Source organism: Cervus canadensis, chromosome 14 (genome assembly GCF_019320065.1).
Source record: "Cervus canadensis isolate Bull #8, Minnesota chromosome 14, ASM1932006v1, whole genome shotgun sequence".
Lineage (NCBI taxonomy): Eukaryota > Metazoa > Chordata > Mammalia > Artiodactyla > Cervidae > Cervus > Cervus canadensis.
Genome location: NC_057399.1, coordinates 23,702,184 through 23,721,485, shown reverse-complemented (window position 1 = coordinate 23,721,485; position 19,302 = coordinate 23,702,184). Strand labels below are relative to the sequence as shown.

At 36.3% G+C, this 19,302-nt stretch overlaps 2 protein-coding genes across 2 annotated transcripts in view; one reads left to right on the top strand and one right to left on the bottom strand.

Annotated features, from left to right (window-relative positions):
• Window positions 1–19,302, bottom strand: part of LOC122453369 (60S ribosomal protein L7-like) — a 683,417-nt gene that overhangs the window by 17,266 nt on the left and 646,849 nt on the right. The window lies entirely within an intron of this gene.
• Window positions 2,030–19,302, top strand: part of TMC1 (transmembrane channel like 1) — a 103,620-nt gene continuing 86,347 nt past the window's right edge. Inside the window, 4 exon segments of the mRNA XM_043486403.1 lie at window positions 2,030–2,099; window positions 4,164–4,211; window positions 7,757–7,925; window positions 13,990–14,118. Of these exon segments, the coding sequence (XP_043342338.1) occupies window positions 2,030–2,099; window positions 4,164–4,211; window positions 7,757–7,925; window positions 13,990–14,118 (416 nt within the window).

The window sequence follows — 19,302 nt, the reverse complement described above, 5'->3', positions numbered from 1 at the left end:
GGTTCTTTACCACTGGCACCACCTGGGAAGCCTGAATATTTTCTTATCCTGACCTAAAACTAGTAAAAATAAATGGAGCTGCTGAGTTAAACTGAATCAGATCTTATGTCCTTGGTAGATATATGAGAAGAAGAAAGATCACAGTCCATCATTTTTGTTCACTTTCATGGACAGTGGCTTCCATTCCCTACTTAACATCCACCAATGATAGTGTTTTGATAAATTAATGTGAGCCAAGTGCTGGGCCATTCTCTGTAGGGGAAATGATACCTCAATATGGTTTGGTGATTTCATCTAGTCAGATTAAACTCCTGAACTTCAACAGTTGCTACTTAACCTATTTTCCCTAGAGCCTCCTATCTCTCTTTCTTGCATCTCCACTCTCCCAGTTACCCAGGCCAAAAGCCTTGGAACTATCCTTGATTCTTCTCTTCCTCTCACATCCCACATCATACCACATACTGATGACATGGGTTCTTCACTGAAGACTTGGAAATGTGCTTGTTATGGCATGGATTAATGTCTGTCTCAGGGCAGTTTAGTCTGAGCTGAAAGGTTTATTTTTTTAATTTAATTTTTATATTTATTTAATTTATTTAAAATTTTTTTCTTAAGTAATACAATTCTAATTTAATTAATGAGCAGTTTCTTACCATTTTGCAGGCAAACATGAAAGTGTGTTTATATGCCCAGTTTTGATAAAGGCAGTGCTTTTGTTTTAAATATCAAAGTTTATTTACTTCCCCTTATTGTTTGTAACTTTTTACATCATTTTTCATTTTTCCATTTTTAAAAGGTTATACTCCATTTACAGTTATTATGAAATATAAGCTATATTCCCTGGAAATGTATCCCATTTATATGGGAAGAACTGATGTTGACATTTGCTCATACACAAAGGAACCCTAAAAAAATAACACTAGTACATTGTTAATATGGAGAAGGAAATGGCAATCCACTCCAGTACTCTTGCCTGAAAAATCCCATGGTCAGAGGAGCCTGGAAGCCACCTTCCATGGGGTCGCAAAGAGTCGGACACGACAGAGTGACTTCACTCACTCACATTGCTGATAAACATAACTAGTAGATTACTGCAATAACCCAAGTAAACTAGATAAGATATTCATACCTAAACTTGAATCTCATTGTTATAAAGTCATTCTTTTCCATCAAATAGCTAGACTCCTTAAGGACTATCACTTTTCTTCTAGAGTCTACAAACTCCTACTCCAGAACACTTTGCTCTACAGACCCTTGTAAATGTGCAATAAACGCTAATTGAATAAAAGAATTTTCAGTTTCCATAGGAATGACTCGGTGCTACAATAATCCCTTCATGAGCTAAATGTGGGTCAGAGGAACAGGTGATATCATTTAGCTCTTTCAGCTACTTGGTCACTCTGATCCAGAAGAACCATAAAATATTTTCAGTGCTATAGACTGAAAAAGAAAGCCTGGAACAACATTAACTTTTCTGAACGATTCCAGTGCCTCTAAAATGTGACATTTTGCTGTTGTTTCCTTTTACTGTTTCTAATTACTGGGTCTATTTGCATGAAATGAGGATCTGGGTTGCCTAGGAGTTCATCTGCTCCTATTTCATATTCTTCTCTTAAATAAGCATACTTCGGTGTAGTTTTGCTTGCTGCCTTCAACATTTAGACAGGACCCCCCCCCCCAAAAATAAAACTGTCCCACTCTCCTCCCATCACTCCCCAGGAGAGAGGTTATTTTTAAAGTATATAATCAATAGACTTTGGGAAACATCCTGAACATGAGAAGGTCATATGATTGGGAGCAAGCTACCAGGGATTGCTGAGAGAAGGGATGGCAAAAAGCCATGCCAAAAATTGTCTGAGAAGGGAAAGACAGTCTGTAACTCGCATTTAAGTGTTCTGAGTTATTCTTTTGCATAGGCTTTTGTTTGGGAGGGGCTTTTTAGCTTGGTTCTTCAGCATTACTTTGAGTTTCAGTAGCTTTTCAGACTAGATAGTGTTACATTAAAACCAAGCTTCATCTGAGGCTCTTGATGGAGTCTTCAATCTCCTGGTCATGGTGCTGCTATGTAGTTCCTGATGCTGATGCTGCCTTTGCTGAAGGTTTGAAGCAAGAATAAACCAGTTATGGTCACAATACCTATAAAAACAATGGCTCTATAGCTCCTGACTCAACTGACAGACAAAAGAAACACTGTTAAACAAAGAATGCACCTACTGAGAATGTGCAGATGATCATTAACAGATGAGTATTGCTATTGGAAAGTCACCTCAAGAGGAGTGAAGAGGCTATTTCTGCACTACTGTCCGTTACATCTCAGAAACCATAGCTCTTTTTTCTTCTCTACTTGCAACCACAGCAGAGCTATCTCCCCTTATAGAGTTTTATTTAATGGCAATTTATAACTATCCTTCCTGTACCTTAGAAGATGATCCATGACTCTAGCCCTGCATTTTCTCCTTCTGGTTTTCAGAGGAAATTGATTTGTCACTTATCTCCTTGGCTGGGACATTTCATTTTGCTGTTTTTGTTTCATAGGATTGTAATCCTTCCTAAAGATTTGCTTGTATCTCTATTATTTAGTATTTTCCTCCATTTCATTATTTAACTTTAATCATGTCTAGTGAGTTGATTATTAAAAATCAGTTTAGCATTTTGTGTGAATTTTTGCTTTGACTATGCACTGGTGCAAAAGAGGCTGTGTGTCAGCCTTTGCTATTTGTCCTCAGCTGGACAAATACCTATATTATGCCACTGATCGGACCTTAGTCTAAGGCTAATCTTATATCATTAAGATGCCTTCCTAAGTGAATTCTTCTTTGACTGAAGAAATTTGGTGGTAGCATTAATTGCAAGTAAAGACCATGACTTATTGTTGAACATAAAATATCTTCTGAGAAGTGTCTGTCATCACTACTGTGAACTCTCAGTAGTGACATAAAGACCTTTGTCCCCTGCAGATCCAGTTACAGCTAGTGACAAAGGCATATGTCCACTCTGAACAAAAGAACACTTATTTTCCTATTCCATGGCTGACATTGAGTGATAACATTTTTGCATATCGTAAAAATTTTTATGCATATGCTGTTTAAAGGCAAAAAGTGCTTTTACAATAATCTTCTTTGTGAATAGAATTTAAACTCTGTATGTGCTGCCTCTTCAATATGGCTGTCAAGCTCTGAATAATAACCTTTGACAGTGCTGAGCAGAAACAAAACCAGAGGTTGTTTCCTCTGTCCACAGCACCATTGTTTATTATCTTTGCTGTTTTGGACTTAGGCTCATCCACCTTAAATAAAATATGTAAATTAATATTTTAAATGAGTTACTAGACTGTGGTTTAAAGAAATAGTCCGCTCTGATTTTTGCCATGGCAAGTCACGGATCTTTGTCTCTGGCTGACTCAACCTGTGATGAACAGACAGTAGTTGACAAGGGGGAAAAATCTGCCAATTAATATATTTTCTGATATTATTGTACCATTACATTTTTATAAAACTTGTATATGCCTTTATAAAAATGGAGCTAATCTGAAAACAAGACCCTGAGGATGAGGGGAGGAATAAACAGAAAAAAACATTCTTTGTCTTGAAAGAACTGTTAAATCACCTATCTCCACATTGTCAAGGTAAATCATATATGGGAAAATTTAGGCTGCATATAATATGTACAGAAATAGTTGAAATAGGAAATATCAGCTTTTAAGCATTTTTGCAAGGTTCTTTGACACTGAGTAGCTGGTTAGAATGAAATATTCTCTATTTTAATAGGTTAATTTGGTTATAATAACCAAATGGTTTGTACATGTGGATATAGCTTTGCTAACAATTTTCTTTAAAATACAATAAAATGACCCAAAAAATCCTGTCGACTTACTGCAGAACAGAATGTATTTTGGTTGAAGTTATTTTGAATTGAACTGACAGGCTTATGATTAACATGTTTTGCAAACTGTTGAAGGTGATGAAGCAGAAAAGTCCTTGCACAACACTCTATAAGATGCTGTAGCTGTATATCTTTAATAAACAATGTTCGTTTTGACAAGTTTATTGAAAAAATTTAACTGCACAGAAAACTTTACAATGAAAGTAACAACAGTAAAAACCAGTTATTAACAATTGTGCTGTCATTTAAAGAACTGCTATATTTTTTTCTTTCCTCGACAGTGCAAATCCAAGTGGAGGAGAAAGAAGATGATACTGAGGAAAGTTCAAGTAAGTGGGGATGGACCCAGTTGGGATATGTTTCCTGTGGAATAGCAGCGAATTTAGGGGATTTGTCCTCTTATCTTGTGGGAATATGAGACCCTGTGCAAACACAGGAGCACAAGTGGATGACTTTCAATGGTCTCACAAGAGCAATCAAGTCCATCAGATAGACTCTTCACTTGAGATTCCATTCAATTGGCACACACACATTCCACCCAATTTATAAATTGCTCATCATTAAGTGGATGGTGGTCCAGAAAAATTTGCTTTTTTATTTCTTTACTCTTTTCTTTGTCCTAAAACATTTTCCCTTAGGTTGAATCTATTACAATATAACAGATTGGCCTTTTTGACTAAAGTGATCAGATTGCTCAATAAAAATGAATAAACCTGTTCTTTTAAATTCATGAATATTTTATCTAAATTGCCCTGTTGTTTTTACTTTGAATAGGTTCAGCTCAAGAGCCTGGATTGGGACCCCTTCCCAGGCGTGCAAACCACTCATGGACTAGAACAGAGAAAGATCATTTTATGAGCAGAAGTTTTGAGTTTATCAAAACTGAAAGTGCAGCATTTCAGGGAGAGTTCAATTAGAGAATACATCAACACTATCAATTAAAAACCTGAGCCCAATATGACAGCCAGCGAATGTTCATGGTGACAGTTGTTTTCATTAATTTGGTACATTCTGCATGTAAACAGCCCAGAGTCTCACATAGATCCTAGAGGCTCTGACTAGACTACTATAGGGAAGGAAAAGTAATTTTTCCTTTACGCTTCTGAGTTTCTTAACTGATACTCCTATAATCTAAGACAGTTTAACAAGAAAACCAAACAAAAACAGAAGTTTATTAACACATACACCTCATGTATACATGGATAATACCCAGAAAAAAACTGAATAATTGTGTGAGGTGGCTTAAAATTTAGACTTAAATGCCATCTTAATAGGGAAAAGGGAGGGGTATGCAGGTCTCTTGGAAGAGAATAAGTTTTAAGAGAATGGATAGGAGGTATGATAGTTTATGATGAAATATGTCTGCATGTGGTGTTGACCTATAGTCTCCTCTATAGAACACTTCTATGGTGTTCCTTGGGGATGAAATTCCTGGGGAGGGGATTTATGACAGTTGAGTTCCTTTTGGCAGCTGTTTTCAGGCAGACAAGAGGAATTCAGAGAAAATCTCTTTCTGCAATTGCTGTTTTTCAAGTGCTACGTCTCGAAATAGTCAATACACAGAAGTGGCATATTTTGGGGTGGTATATTCTGAATGTCTTTTTGAGGTGGTATATTCTGCTACTGTTCAAAACTAAATTGAGCCCATTCCAAAAGGTAATGTTTATGCAAATCCACATTTAGTAGGCAACTGTAAAACACTCCTTTTTTAAAGAATTTGAATATTTGGAAACTAGTGAAAACATTAAAGACAGCCTTTTTGTCCTAAGTGCTAGAAGATAAATATAACGATATACTTTTCATCCATGGTAAAACTCTGCAAGTTTAATAGCTTAGCTTTAATGTAAAATATACTAAAATGCAGAGTACCAAGTGGCTTCTTGAATTTTTGAGTTATTTGAGGGTGAAATTGTTTCTCAGTTCCTATGAGGCTCTTGTTTTTTCTATGATTAGTGACTGAAATGAACAATAAAGGCTGGGTAGATTTTCAAAATGCCAGAGTGGGGTTTGAATATCATGCAACATCTGCCACAGTATTTAACAAACTTTTGGTCTTGATGACAAGAGTACAGTTTTCAAAACCTAGTTAGAAAAGTAATTCTTCTGTTTCTCTCTGCTAGTCAAACTTTAGTAATATTGGTAATGTTTAGATCTTATTTAGATTTGGAATATCAATAAAGGTTTAACAAGTAATGTTGAAAAGATAACAAAATTTATAAAAAAATAAAATGACACACACTATGTAAAAATGAACATATTTAACTAACAAATGAGGAATCCAGTGAGCCATTTATGGCAGTTACCAGTTCAAAGGAAAATTCAAAGAACAGATTCATTTATAGATTAGGAATATTGAACTGATTGTGCAAGTGAAGACTTGACTTTTGTGGGGTTTTTTCCTTTTCTTTCTTTTTTTGGTGGTGGAAGGTTGTCCGCACTGAAAAGAGTTCACTTGCTGGTCTACAGATAAGAACTATTTTGCATTGCTATCTAGTGATCCACAACTTACAAAGTTACAAAATAGCTTCCATAGAAGAAGCATCAGACAACACAGAAGGGTATGGTACAGACATTTCATAGTTTTCCGTTAAAGCACAATTTTTTCCCTATAGTAGCTTCTATTTAAAAAGATAGTGATAATTATGAGTAATATTTGTTTTTTTAAATAATAATTAACTCTAAATATCAGAAGTTAAAAAGCAAAAGTGAATGTGAAGTAGGGTTGTCTGTTATGAGCAGTGAAGGAAGGAACTGAATTCTCCCCCTACTCTTTACCAGAAACCTTCCAAAGAAGTTATGGATATATGAGGCATAAATTGTCAGTTGGTGAATAAAATAACATTATTTTCTCAATCTTGTATTAAATTTACTAGTTATCTATTTCTAATCAAAAAGATAGAATGATCAAGCAAAGTTATTTACTATCAATTTCATCTAAGAAAGAGAAAGAAATTTAGGAAAAATAAGTATTTGAAGTTAAGAATGAAAAAGATTTTACATAAAATAGATAAGCAACAAGGATTTACCATGTAACACAGGGAACTGTATTTAATATCTTGTAAAAACCTATAATGGGAAATAATCTGCAATATATATATATTTTTTATATATATATAAAACTGAACCACTTGCAGTGCACCTGAGCAAGTAATACAATATTGTAAATCAACTATGCTTCAACTTTTTAAAAAAAGTTTTTAAGAAAAGAATGAGAATGATTTGAATTAGGAAGGCATTTGAATTATGTCAAGGCATAAATTAATTTCTTCAAAATTATTCTAATTTATAGCATTTCCTTGCATTCTTATTGTTTGTTCTAAGATAGAAGTAATATTAGCACATAGTGATTAAACACTCAACCCTTATGTATTGAATTGATAATCTACAATTTGAATTATGTCAAGGCATAAATTAATTTCTTCAAAATTATTCTAGTTTATAGCATTTCCTTGCATTCTTATTGTTTGTTCTAAGATAGAAGTAATATTAGCACATAGTGATTAAACACTAAACCCTTATGTATTGAAGTGATAATCTACAAACTTGGTCTGAGAGGTCAGGGTATGATATTAAACTCCCAAGTCATCTAGTTATACAAGTAAATGAAGGCTGGAATTCTAAGCATTGTTAGAATTTGGGGATTGATACTCACATATTTGAGTAGATAAACCACAAGAAATGAGAATGTAGATAAGTGTATTTAAATGGCAGACTATGAAATATATATGGCATGGTGCATTTTATATTGATATGACAAATTGCTAGATTATGGTGTCAGAGGTGTGATAAAGACAATTAAAAAGTAAGACTACATTTGGGATCGGGAAAGCACTTTTCTGAAACTACTCACTGAAGCGGTAACTGCTGTGTTTAGGCGAAGAGGAAGAGGAGGAAAACAAACTACCTCGAAGAGAGAGCATGAGACCAAAGAGGAAACGGACCAGAGATGTTATCAATGAAGATGATCCAGAACCTGAACCAGAGGATGAAGAAACAAGGAAAGCCAGAGAGAAAGAGAGAAGGAGGAGGTTAAAGAGAGGAGCGTAAGTTAGTTCTGATCTATAATTGACATTATTTTTCATTCAGAAGTGCCTGATGCTGAAAGATCACTCTTTAGGCACATCCTAGCCTTAAAATTGGTAATTAAAACTACTTTCAAAAAAACAAGCTTAGTCTGATGCCACCATTTTATTTTACTTAGTTAAATGTATTTTAATATTAAAATAGAATTTTAAAATGAATATATATATATTGAGAATGGACTTATGAGAGATTTCCTTAGAAGAGATCTAAATTGTCATGGGTCATTAACATAGTTAATTTAAATATTTTAATGTTATTCTGTTAGTTAAATGCATCGTTAATGAAGTTAAATGAAAAACTTATAAACATGATCCCAAATCACATATCTTACAGAGCAGGGGTTGGAAAACTATGGTTCATTTCAACCCAAGAGCCAAGAATGGTTCTTATCATTTTAATCAAACTGTAATTAAAAAACAAACAAACAAAGGAATATGGGACAGAGCTGTATGTACCTCCCAAAGTCTAAAGTATTAACTCTCTGTCCCTACAGAGGATTGGATTGTCCTTTCCTTTTTAACATAGCTCTGTCCTTCACTTCTAGCAGGCCAATGATTTTCTGAGTGCTGCCTTTGTCTAGAGTAATATATTAAATGCTGTTTAGGGAAAAAAATCCAAGAAAATAATTTTCTGGTCTTTGCTTCATGGAAAATTGCAAATGGCAGGCAGGTGGAAAAACTGTATATGTGAAACACATTTATTAATAGGAAACCTAGGCCACTTGGAAAGGATTCAAGAGAATAACTCCTCTGCCACCCCTAGGTGGGGCATGGGACTCACCATGAGGTGATAGGCTCTCTCCCCTGAAATCTCTCCTCTGAAACAGTCCTAGAACTTTAAATGCTGAAGAACTTTCCAAGATTTCCTCCCAAGATGACACTTTGTGGTATTCAATAACTAGCTATTATTTGTGAATATTTTGTCAATAGAAAAGTTTAGCATTAGCTGACGATGGTTTCTGTTAAAATAAGAGTAACCCCATCCATTTCTTCATTGTATTTTTGTTGACTTAAGGTTTTAAATCTCTCTCTTCCTCTTCTTTCTCCTTTTCTTCCTTTTTCTCCTTCTCCCCAATATCCTCTTCTTTCTTCTATCCTTCTTCTATTTCTTCTATCCTTGAATCGCCTGCTTTCTGTTTTACTCTGATTTTTTTATGTCTATCTTCAAGTATTTTTATGTTTTGTTCTTTTCAAAAACAAAGCACCCTTTTAAGTTTCATGTCTTATTGTGATTGTTATTTCTATTATTAGGTAGTAATATTTCCTACTAGTAAAGCTGATGCTTTCTGACAGTGGTATTTCATTGAGGAAACATCACCAATAGACATATGAATGATATAGGTTGTGTTCCAGAATTTGCCTTTTCCTCTCCACCTGTGCTTCAGAGATGTCGCTTTTAAAATATGACTCAGATGGGTATTCCTTTGCTTTCTTGGTCTGCTCAAGGCCCTCCTGTCAAGGCTCAACCTCTAGAAATAGGACCATGTGAATCAACTGGGTCTTGGCACCTGCTACCTGGAGCAATCTTGTCCCTGTGACAGGGTCTGTCCTTAGCTGGTCCCACTCTCATCCTGATTCTGAGAAGCCGGAAGCACCCGTCTACCTTCCTCCCCTCTCCTCTGCAGAACCAGTCTTGACTAAAATGAATTTTATCTGCATAGGTTTTGCAAATTATATTATTACCACCATAATTTTTACAACTATTTTAAATAATATAAATTACTTAATGATGATTGACAGTTTTGATCACTATTTCAGGGTCCACATTCTATCATTCACTTTGAAGATAAGCCCTTATGTTTTTAAGAAAATGTATTAGCAAGTATGTTTTGAGAAAGATTAGTAGGCAAATCATGGTACATTTATTTAGGTTAATTAATTCATGATCTTCTTTTATTTAAATGTTCATGTGAAACACCTTAGGGAATTTTTCTTGCACTGAAAAAACATTTGAAACCAACTAAATCCAAGGTTGTAATGCTAACTGTCTTTGGAGATGGTTAACAAAAACTGCCTTGTTTGGCATTTTGAAGTATTTCTAATAATATTATATGCTTTTCTTGACCCAGTTTTAAGTGAATAAGTAATACATTTATAGCAGTGAGAAATTCAGCACATTATGCCTCCTTTTTCCTAACAACTGTTGTTTAAATAAATCAAAACTAAGATAGAAAGTCATTCTTACACAAATTAGCCCTACATTTTAGAAGCAAAGCATGCCTGTGCTATGTGCTTTTAATATGATTAGCACTTTCTTTGAGTGGTTCCTGGAAAAGCAGCTTCCCTGTAATGCAATGTTTAATTATGCATTATTATATTTAAATTATGCAAAAAATGTAATGTCTTAATTACCTGCATATTTGAAGGTAACTTAGCTGACAACAACTATACATTGTAGCACAGCGTGATCTTCCTGGAGCAATCAACAATTAACAACACAAAGATTAAAAATATGCCAGTCTGAGATCATTTAGTGTAGGAATAAATATCTTTCCATAACTTGGAAGACATTGTTATATTTTATTTTAGTGTACTTGTTGGTAATCCTGTCACCCAGAAAAATTCTGCACATAAACATTTATTTAATAAATATTTATTCAGCTCCACTTCTGTCGAAGATAATTTGCTAATTTCTTTGGAAGATATGGATATGAGTGTGAAATTGCCTCCATTCTCTACAAATTAATAACATAGTAAGGGAGAGGCCACTTAAGACACAATTATTATGAAATAAGACTGTATAAATGTGCCAGAGAAGTGAAAAGTGATTTAGAGTCTTAAAGAAAACTATCTCATAAGGACAATCAGAAAAGGGTATTGAAGACATTTCATATGATTTTTGAAGGAGTCATAGAATCTGAATATGTTAAACATATAAAGTACTGGGTTAAGACAGCAGGAAACTACATATAATTAGTATTAGGAACATAGAGAAATGTAGAGAAATAAGCTTTAATTACATGGTAAATCCAAACTTGAAATAGATCATTCTTTCATTCTGTGTAAGTATTTTGTTATCTTCGTACAGCACCATAGGATTTTCTATGTGTCTGTGTGCTTAATTGCTCAATCGTGTCCGACTCAGCAACCATATGGATGGTAGCCTGCAAAGCTCCTCTGTCCATGGGGATTCACCAGGCAAGAATACTGGAGTGTGGGTTGCCATGCCCTCCTGCAGGGGATCTTCCCAAGTCAGGGATCAAACCCAGGCCTCCTGCATTGCAGGAGGATTCTTTACCATCTGAGCTACCAGGGAAGGATTTTTATATAATAAACATCAAATATTTAAAATAGAAACAACTTAATGACATTCAGAGTTGTATCTTAGTATGAGTGTACTTCCATAGTTCACTTAAACCAGGATTACTATTCTAAGAAAAATATCTTAATTGGTTAAAAAAAAAACCAACAAAACTATCAATGACAAATGTTATTTTAGAGGGTTAATTAAATTTCTGTTTCAGTAAACATGACCTGATTAAAAACTCTGGTGGTGGTTTAGTCGCTAAGTCGTGTCCAACTGTTTGTGACCCCATGGACTGTAGCCCACCAGGCTCCTCTGTCCATGGGATTCTCCAGGCAAGAATACTGGAGTGGGTTGCTGTTTCCTTCTCCAGAGGATCTTCCCTATCCAGGGAAGATCTGGATCTGCTTTGCAGGCAGATTCTTTACCAACATAGCTACAAGGAAAGCCCTAAAAAAAAAAAAAAGCCCTAAAAAAACTCTGGGTTGGTGGGAAAGAAAGGAGATTGTGAAGTCATTTTGTAAGGTGGGCTATAAAACTATGGGTATGTCCTATTATTCAGCTGAAACTGTCAAAAACATCTTTTGCCATAGCCCTACTGTGTGTGGTCATGAGTTTAGTGAACAACAAAACATGTTTCTGACTAACCCTGAGTCAGATTACACCTTCTTTGTCAATCAAGGTCTAGTTAGGAGAAAGGAACTCCAACAGTTAATCGAAGAGAGAGTGTTTAATAAGAGGACTATTTAGTAGGTGCCAAAGAATTGATGCTTTTGAACTGTGGTATTGGAGAAGACTCTTGAGAGTCCCTTGGACAGCAAGGAGATCCAACCAGTCTATCCTAAAGGAAGTCAGTTCTGAATATTCATTGGAAGGATTGATGCTGAAGCTAAAACTCCAATACTTTAGCCACCTAATGCAAAGAACTGACTCACTTGAGAAGACCCTGATGCTGGGAAAGATTAAGGTGGGAGGAGAAGGGCCCAACAGAGGATGAGATGGTTGGATGGCATCACTGACTTGATGGGCATGAGTCTGAGTAAGCTCAGGGAGTTGGTGATGGACAGGGAGGCCTGCGTGCTGCAGTCCCTGGGGTCACAGAGAGTCGGAATGACTGAGCAACTGCACTGAACTGATTTAGTAGGTACAAATAATCACTAGGCTAATAATAAACAGGTTACTGGAAAGGTGAAAAGAAAACACTAAGTATCATGGTAATAGCAACTATAGGAAGCAAATAGCACACCATGGGCTGGAGGAACAATGGAAAGAGGTTGAAATTAAAACCTGAAAGCATAGAGGAGAGACCTGGGGAGCTGAAACTACTGCAGAGGGGGCAGTGCTCAAGTGGTGCTGGTGTCTACAGGGCGAGTGATGAAGCTGGTTCTGCTAATGTTGGGGAAACTGGCAAACTAGTCTCACCAGCAGCTATGGGAAGGCCCTGCAGCTCTTGGGGTGAAGAAGAATTGCTGAAGAGTAAGCATCCCACAAGAGGCAAACGGGAAGCCAAAGGAAAAACCAAGTCCCTTCTTAGTATACTCTACTGGAAGCAGATTATGACAGCAGAATATTGAGCCAACTGACAAACCAGAAATGGGTCCTACAGAGTCACAGCCACGGCATCACAATATTAAGTCTAAAGGGGTAAATTGGAAGTTAAGTGACCATGTTGCTGTTGTTTAGTCGCTAAGTTGTGTCTGACTCTTTGAGACCTCAAGGACTGCGGCACGCCAGGCTTCCCTGTCCATCACCAGCTCCCAGAGTTTGCCCAAATTCATGTCCATTGTATCAGTTCTGCTATCTAACCATCTCATCCCCTGTCACCTTCTTTTCCTTTTGCCTTTAGTCTTTCCCAGCATCAGGGTCTTTTCCAGTGAGTTTGGCACTTTGCATCAGGTGGCCAAAGTATTGGAGCTTCAGCATCAACATTAGTCCTTCCAATGGATATTCAGGGTTGATTTCCTTTAGGATTGACTGGTTTGATCTCTCTGCAACAATAACTCATAACTGAAACAATCTCTTACCAAAAACATTGTTCTCTACAATAGGGCATTACATTCTTCAATTTAAAAACCTTGTCGCTCATGTTTAGATTTTGTTTTCTTTGAGTTTTGGACCCTTTGATATTTTTTGCAATACTAGGAACACAGAAGAGAAAAGATCCATCTCATTTGCTCAGTGAGAAACTAAATTCCTTTGAAGGCCTCTTCAAAGGATTGACTTCTATCAAGTACACTTTGAGTTCAATTTTTATCAATTGAAGTTTTGAGCTTAATTAACAGATTAAGTTACCTTAGAGGAATAGATTCTTTTTATTTTTTCCCATTTCAGTTTTTCTCTTTCTCTTGAGACAGGGCTAACAAATTTTTTAAGGGCACTTCAAAGACACTTTCACCTCTAATTTACTATCCTTGTTCAAAAATGAAGTTTTTAAATGAAATGTAGAATTGTAGGGGGAAGGTGTACAGTGGAACAAAGAAGAGAAGAAAATATATTAATAGCTTTTTATTTCCATGGATTTTCTGAGAACTTGAGACTATGGACATAAAATGGTTTCAGGACTTCAGAATACAAATACTATTTTTTAAAGTTACAGTAATTCCAGAAATCCTGCATCAGTGTTCAACTACGAGCTCTAAGGCTTATGGATCTCAGCATTCACTGTATACAACCAAGTTGTTATGCATTAATCAGCTGAGTATCTGATAGCATTCTTTAAGTTTGGAAGTCAGGCAAATCTTAACTTTACTAAAGAAAGTTTTTGTTTTTGTTTTTTTTAAGGGAAGAAGAAGAAGAAATAGATAAAGAGGAATTGGAAAGACTGAAGGCAGAGTTAGATGAGAAAAGACAAATGATCGCTACTGTCAAATGCAAGCCTTGGAAAATGGAGAAGAAAATTGAAGTTCTCAAGTATGATGCCACTTTTCATAATTAGAAACACTTTCCTTGCTTTTGATTTCCAAAATTCTCTATTTCCTATACATTATAGATAATACTATATGTAGTACATCATTTATATAAAGCACTCATTATATATAATGTTCATGGCCATATATACATAATTAATGTATCAAATGTTAACATATCATACATGTACATATACACACACATATATATACATGTATATATCACTAAAGAGGCTGGGATAATGATTATAAAAGAAAACAACCATAAATAAATTCATTATTTGGAATCTTACAACCTCTGATCACCTTTAATCATTTGCTCCTTGAACTGAGAATTTCCTTAGTTTAATACGTTCATTACTGTCTCTCTGAAAAAGATACTATATTTGAATTTTACAAGTTTGTTGGATTGCACACTCTAGTTTCTCTGCAGGGTTCCAGCATCAAATGATATATTCATGTGACAGCTCTTATTAAAGCACAGGGAGGATAGTAAGCCAACAGAACAGTAAACAGGATTCCAATTAAGGCTTATGCTAATAGCTATTCCCTGGTAACATGTCAGCAACCCAGTTTCATTCTTATGTTGAGTGTTGATGCACTCAGAGACACATAGATTTATAAACTCCTGATAAAAAAAGTCAAATGATTATCCCTTTCCTGGGACTGCAAGCGGATTTGCCTCTGAGGATCACACTTTATTTCCTTGCCATAGTGGTTGGGGAAGCGGGGCATGGATAAAAAGGATGTGTCTGTGATAACAACCATGTTTGCATCTCACAGATGTGCTACAGATTGCATTTTCCCCACAGAATCAGTTTTATAAATGATGGTAAATTTCCAAAGCTATCCCTCCACAAGTCTATTTAACTAATAACATTAAATGTTTAGTGTATATATAATAATGTTAAAATTAGAGAAAAATGTTTCTGTCTCTGGTGATGAAAAAAGAACTGAAGCAGCTATCAGGGTAATTCACTACTAATCTTGGCTCTGGAAGAGGCTGTGCATTATTTAAAGAAATAGCTTAAACTTCTGGGACCTCAGTTACCCTGTATCCAAAATAAAACAAGATATTCCAGCTTTCCCCTATGATGTGGGAACCTAGGTATCATTTCTAACAGTATTGTTTTGTGGAATAAAGTTTTCCAAGTTCCAAAGAGTGGTCTTCCCAGAAAACTTCTGGAACACCACACAGCTGTAGGCTGGGAACTGCCTATGCTTGTTCATGTACACCAGTCACAAATGAGGTAAAGACAAGTAGCATTTCTGGTTCCATGAAGCTATTAATGTATATGCATGTGCATATATGTGTGTGCGTGTATGTGTGTCTGTTAAAATGGTTTCCATTCAATGAAGTGATAGTGATGCTAAATAATAGGTTTAAAAAATATCCTTACTTAGCAAAATAGAAGTTTGGCAACTTTATGTTGGTTCCCAAAATACGTCTTAAAATATTGCTGACCACGAAATCCCCAAACCTGGAAACCACAGGTAACTGTATGTGGAAAGTTGTAAAATTATATAGCAATAATATTTTGAACTTTCAAAGCATGGTGTGAAATTGAGTAAAAATGCCAAGAAATATATCCTCCCTTTCCATCTGCATGGAGGTGTAGAAATAGCCCTTGCTCTTCCTGTCTGCATTTCCCATATAGAGCAGTGGAGAAGAGATGGGCATCAGGCTTGAGTCTGAATCTTAGATCTTCCATTTAAAGGCTGTGCAAATTTGAATGAACTGTGTAGTCCTCTGACCTCAGGTTTCATTTGAAACTTTACTAATTTACAGGGTTACTGGACTCATAAAGTGGGTTCTTTCATATGAAACACTAATCAGGGTGCCACAATATTGCACAAAGCTGGGAACCACAACTTGTAATTATCATTTTATCTCAGGACAGACTCAGTGTTGCCTGATTCCCTGCAGTATAACAGGAGAGATGGGGAGGGTATAGGGCTTGGCAGTACTGGGTGGAAGCTTACTTAGCCATAGGCAACCCCAGGAGCCTTGGGGGCTGGTGGCACATCCGTATAGCAGTCTGGACAGTCTGGCAGGATGGACAACTGATTTTGATGCTCCAAGAAAGAAAAGAGGGTATCTTGACAGTTCAGCAGAATCTGTGGTCAGCCACTTCTAGATATTTCAAAATGTACCTACAAGGTCATCTTGTGGCAGATTCCAGATCCTGGGGCCTTAGGCTGGAGTCCAGGGATTTAGCCATTTTTAGACACAGGGAGAGATAAAGATTGGGATGGAAGGAAGGGCAACACAGGTCCTATTACTAGAGCAGAGGTCAAAAACGGGAAGTCTGCAGCTGAATCTAGATTATAAATGGTTTTTATTTGGCCCAAAGGCTTTTTGTTTCTTTTTCTTTTGTTTTTTTAAAATTAAGATTAAATATATGTAACACAAAATTTAACATTTTAATCATTTAATAAACATCATAATTTTTTTCTTCTTAAATTTAAAAAGTAGATTTCACATTTTAAAATTCAGATATTCATCTTTTCCTTGACAGGAAGACAGTCTGGTCCACACTGCTACATGAAAATAATAACTGGGACTAGGCAATTGCTGTCCCCTACTAACAGGATATTCACTCTTCAGTGTTCACAGTTCCCAAGCAATCCACATCACTTATTCATGCTCCTTGGCTGGACCTTATAAGCATTCATTTGTTGCCTCCTACACCATGCATCTGGGGAGCAAGTTAGGCGTGCTACTGAGACAGTGATTCAGAAGGCTGGAGTGAAAGCCAGCTTGCAGAATGGAAGTACAGATTTGGGCCCAGAGAAGAAACAACTATGGCTTCTCACCTGTCAGCAATGCTCATTGTCTTGTGATGATTCTCTATAGCCAGAAATGGCTCCTGCTGTGTGGCTTTGCGGTATTCTGCACAGCTGGTACCATTGCCCATGATCAGCCCGATTCTCTTGGTTTCAGCCTCTGTGATAAAATTGTTGGTACTACAGTGCCTGACCTATTTCCCTTTGCAGGTTTCTGAATGCTGTATTGAGGTTCTCCCCCAAGGGTCCCAATTACATACTAGAATCAATACTTCATAGTATTTACATGCAGGTAAAGTTTTCCCTGGGGCTTCCACGATGGCTCAGAGGTAAAGAATCTGCTTGAGGTGCAGGAGGCATGGGTGCAGTCCCTGGGTTGGAAAGATCCTCTGGAGAAGGAAATGGCAACCCACTCCAGTATTCTTGCCTGGAAATCTCATGGAGTCACAAAGAGCTGGACATGACTTAGTGACTAAACAAAACAATAAAGTTTTCCCTACCCCAGTGTTATTAAAACATGGGAGCCAGGCATCCTTCCTCTCACCATTTAGTCCTTTCAGAGACTTCAAACTCTGACAGAGTGTGTCAGTGGATTATGTTATTCCCGGAAGTAGCCTCCAGTCATCACTTCTGGCTAAGTCGATGGAATCCAAGACACTAGGCTCAATATATCTGGAACAGATATTTTCATCATAGGTTTGGATCTGTATCTGGGTTCCAAGTCTTCCCATCTGGCTCTGGACTCTGAAAAACTTGTGAAACTTCTAAAACAGATTTTTACAAAGGGTCAGGGTTTTAATACATGTTTTAGAGTAAAGCCTCAGGAATGGAGGCTTATGGTTCTGAGGATAAATATTGTGGGAGACCCAGGTACAGTTCTCATAAACCATACTTCATCTTGGGACTCTCAAAATTTTTTGGAGATGGTCTTGTCCATCTCCAAACCCTCATGGTCATCATTGTCAATAACTAATGATTTCTAAATCAAAGAGCTGGAATTCAGATTTTGACTTCAGATTGTGGAGCTCCCTGATTTTTTTAATCAAAAGCTTTAAAATTTTGTTATTATAATTACCGGAGTCATTGAAAGCTTTGAACATAGAGATGACATGTTCAAAGTGGTATGTCAAAAGAAACTTAAAATGCAAAGTTATTCCTATTGTACAGATGAGAAAACTTTACAGAGGTAAGGTAGCCTCATACAGCTAATAACTATTAAGGTGACATTCAAATACAGTTTTCTTCATCTGTAAAACCTCATAATTTTCCTACTGTCATACTACTTCTCATTTGAACCATGTTTTCCAGCAAAATAAAGAGTCTTCCCTAGACACTCTGGTAGACTTGCTCACTTTGCTTCAGGCCCCTCTCCTTTGTCTGCAGCCTATGCTTCTTTCAACTGAGTTCTATCCCCTTCATGAATTATTGTCTCCCTGTGGTCTTTTCTCTGCCAAATCCTATAGAAAGAGAACTCAGATAGTCTCTCTATTATTCATTTGGCTCTGTTATGCTGCATTATATTGCATTTAAAATTGTATATAAATCTCTTTTCCTTTAGAATAGATTTTGAGCTCCTAAGAATATGACAGGGGTCTGACAGCTCTTTATTTCTTCAGGGTCTAGCCTTGTGCTCTGTACATCGTAAGCATTCAATTACTGTTTCCCGAGTATCACTGTTCATGGTGACTTCTTTTGTTTTTGGACACTCATTCCCAAACCAAGAGAATCATTAACATGACTGAGACCTGTTAAAGGCCTAGATAAATGTGTGAGTAAAAGACAGGAATGTGCTGAAACTTTGATTCATAGTGTTTGCCAATTTCCATGGTGTAAATATTCCCACTGTGATTAATTTCAAGCTACTAACAGTTTAAGAACCAGCTCACAAAAGTCCCGAAAATTTAACAGTCAGTGGCTGAGTCAGCTATAGCAGCTCAATGGGGGGATCTAGTGATGCCTTTGATTAAGCTTATATTAGAGAGATCTTAATCTGGGGCAGTTAAGAGCAGAAGCTAAAGAATAGAACCTATTTATTATGATAGAACATATTTCCTTTATTTAAATTCTAATCAACAATGAAATGCTTAAATTAGGACTACCTGTAAGAAAAAAAAAAAAAAAACACTATAATTTCAGGACTCTAAAGTTCAAAGTGCTGTCAACTGATGATAAAAAACAAAAAGTCCCCCGTACAACCCCAAAGTTCCAAGTTATACTTTATTTGGGGACTTTACCGAGTACTATAGTCTGGGAGACAGCTTCTCAGATAGGTCTGAGGAACTATTCCAGAGTGTATGGAGGAGCCAGCATGTATAGGAGTTTTTGCTGAAAACAAACAAAAAATGTGGTCAAACATGAGAAGATCACTGCTAATCACAGAAAAACACATCTCACTTGAATG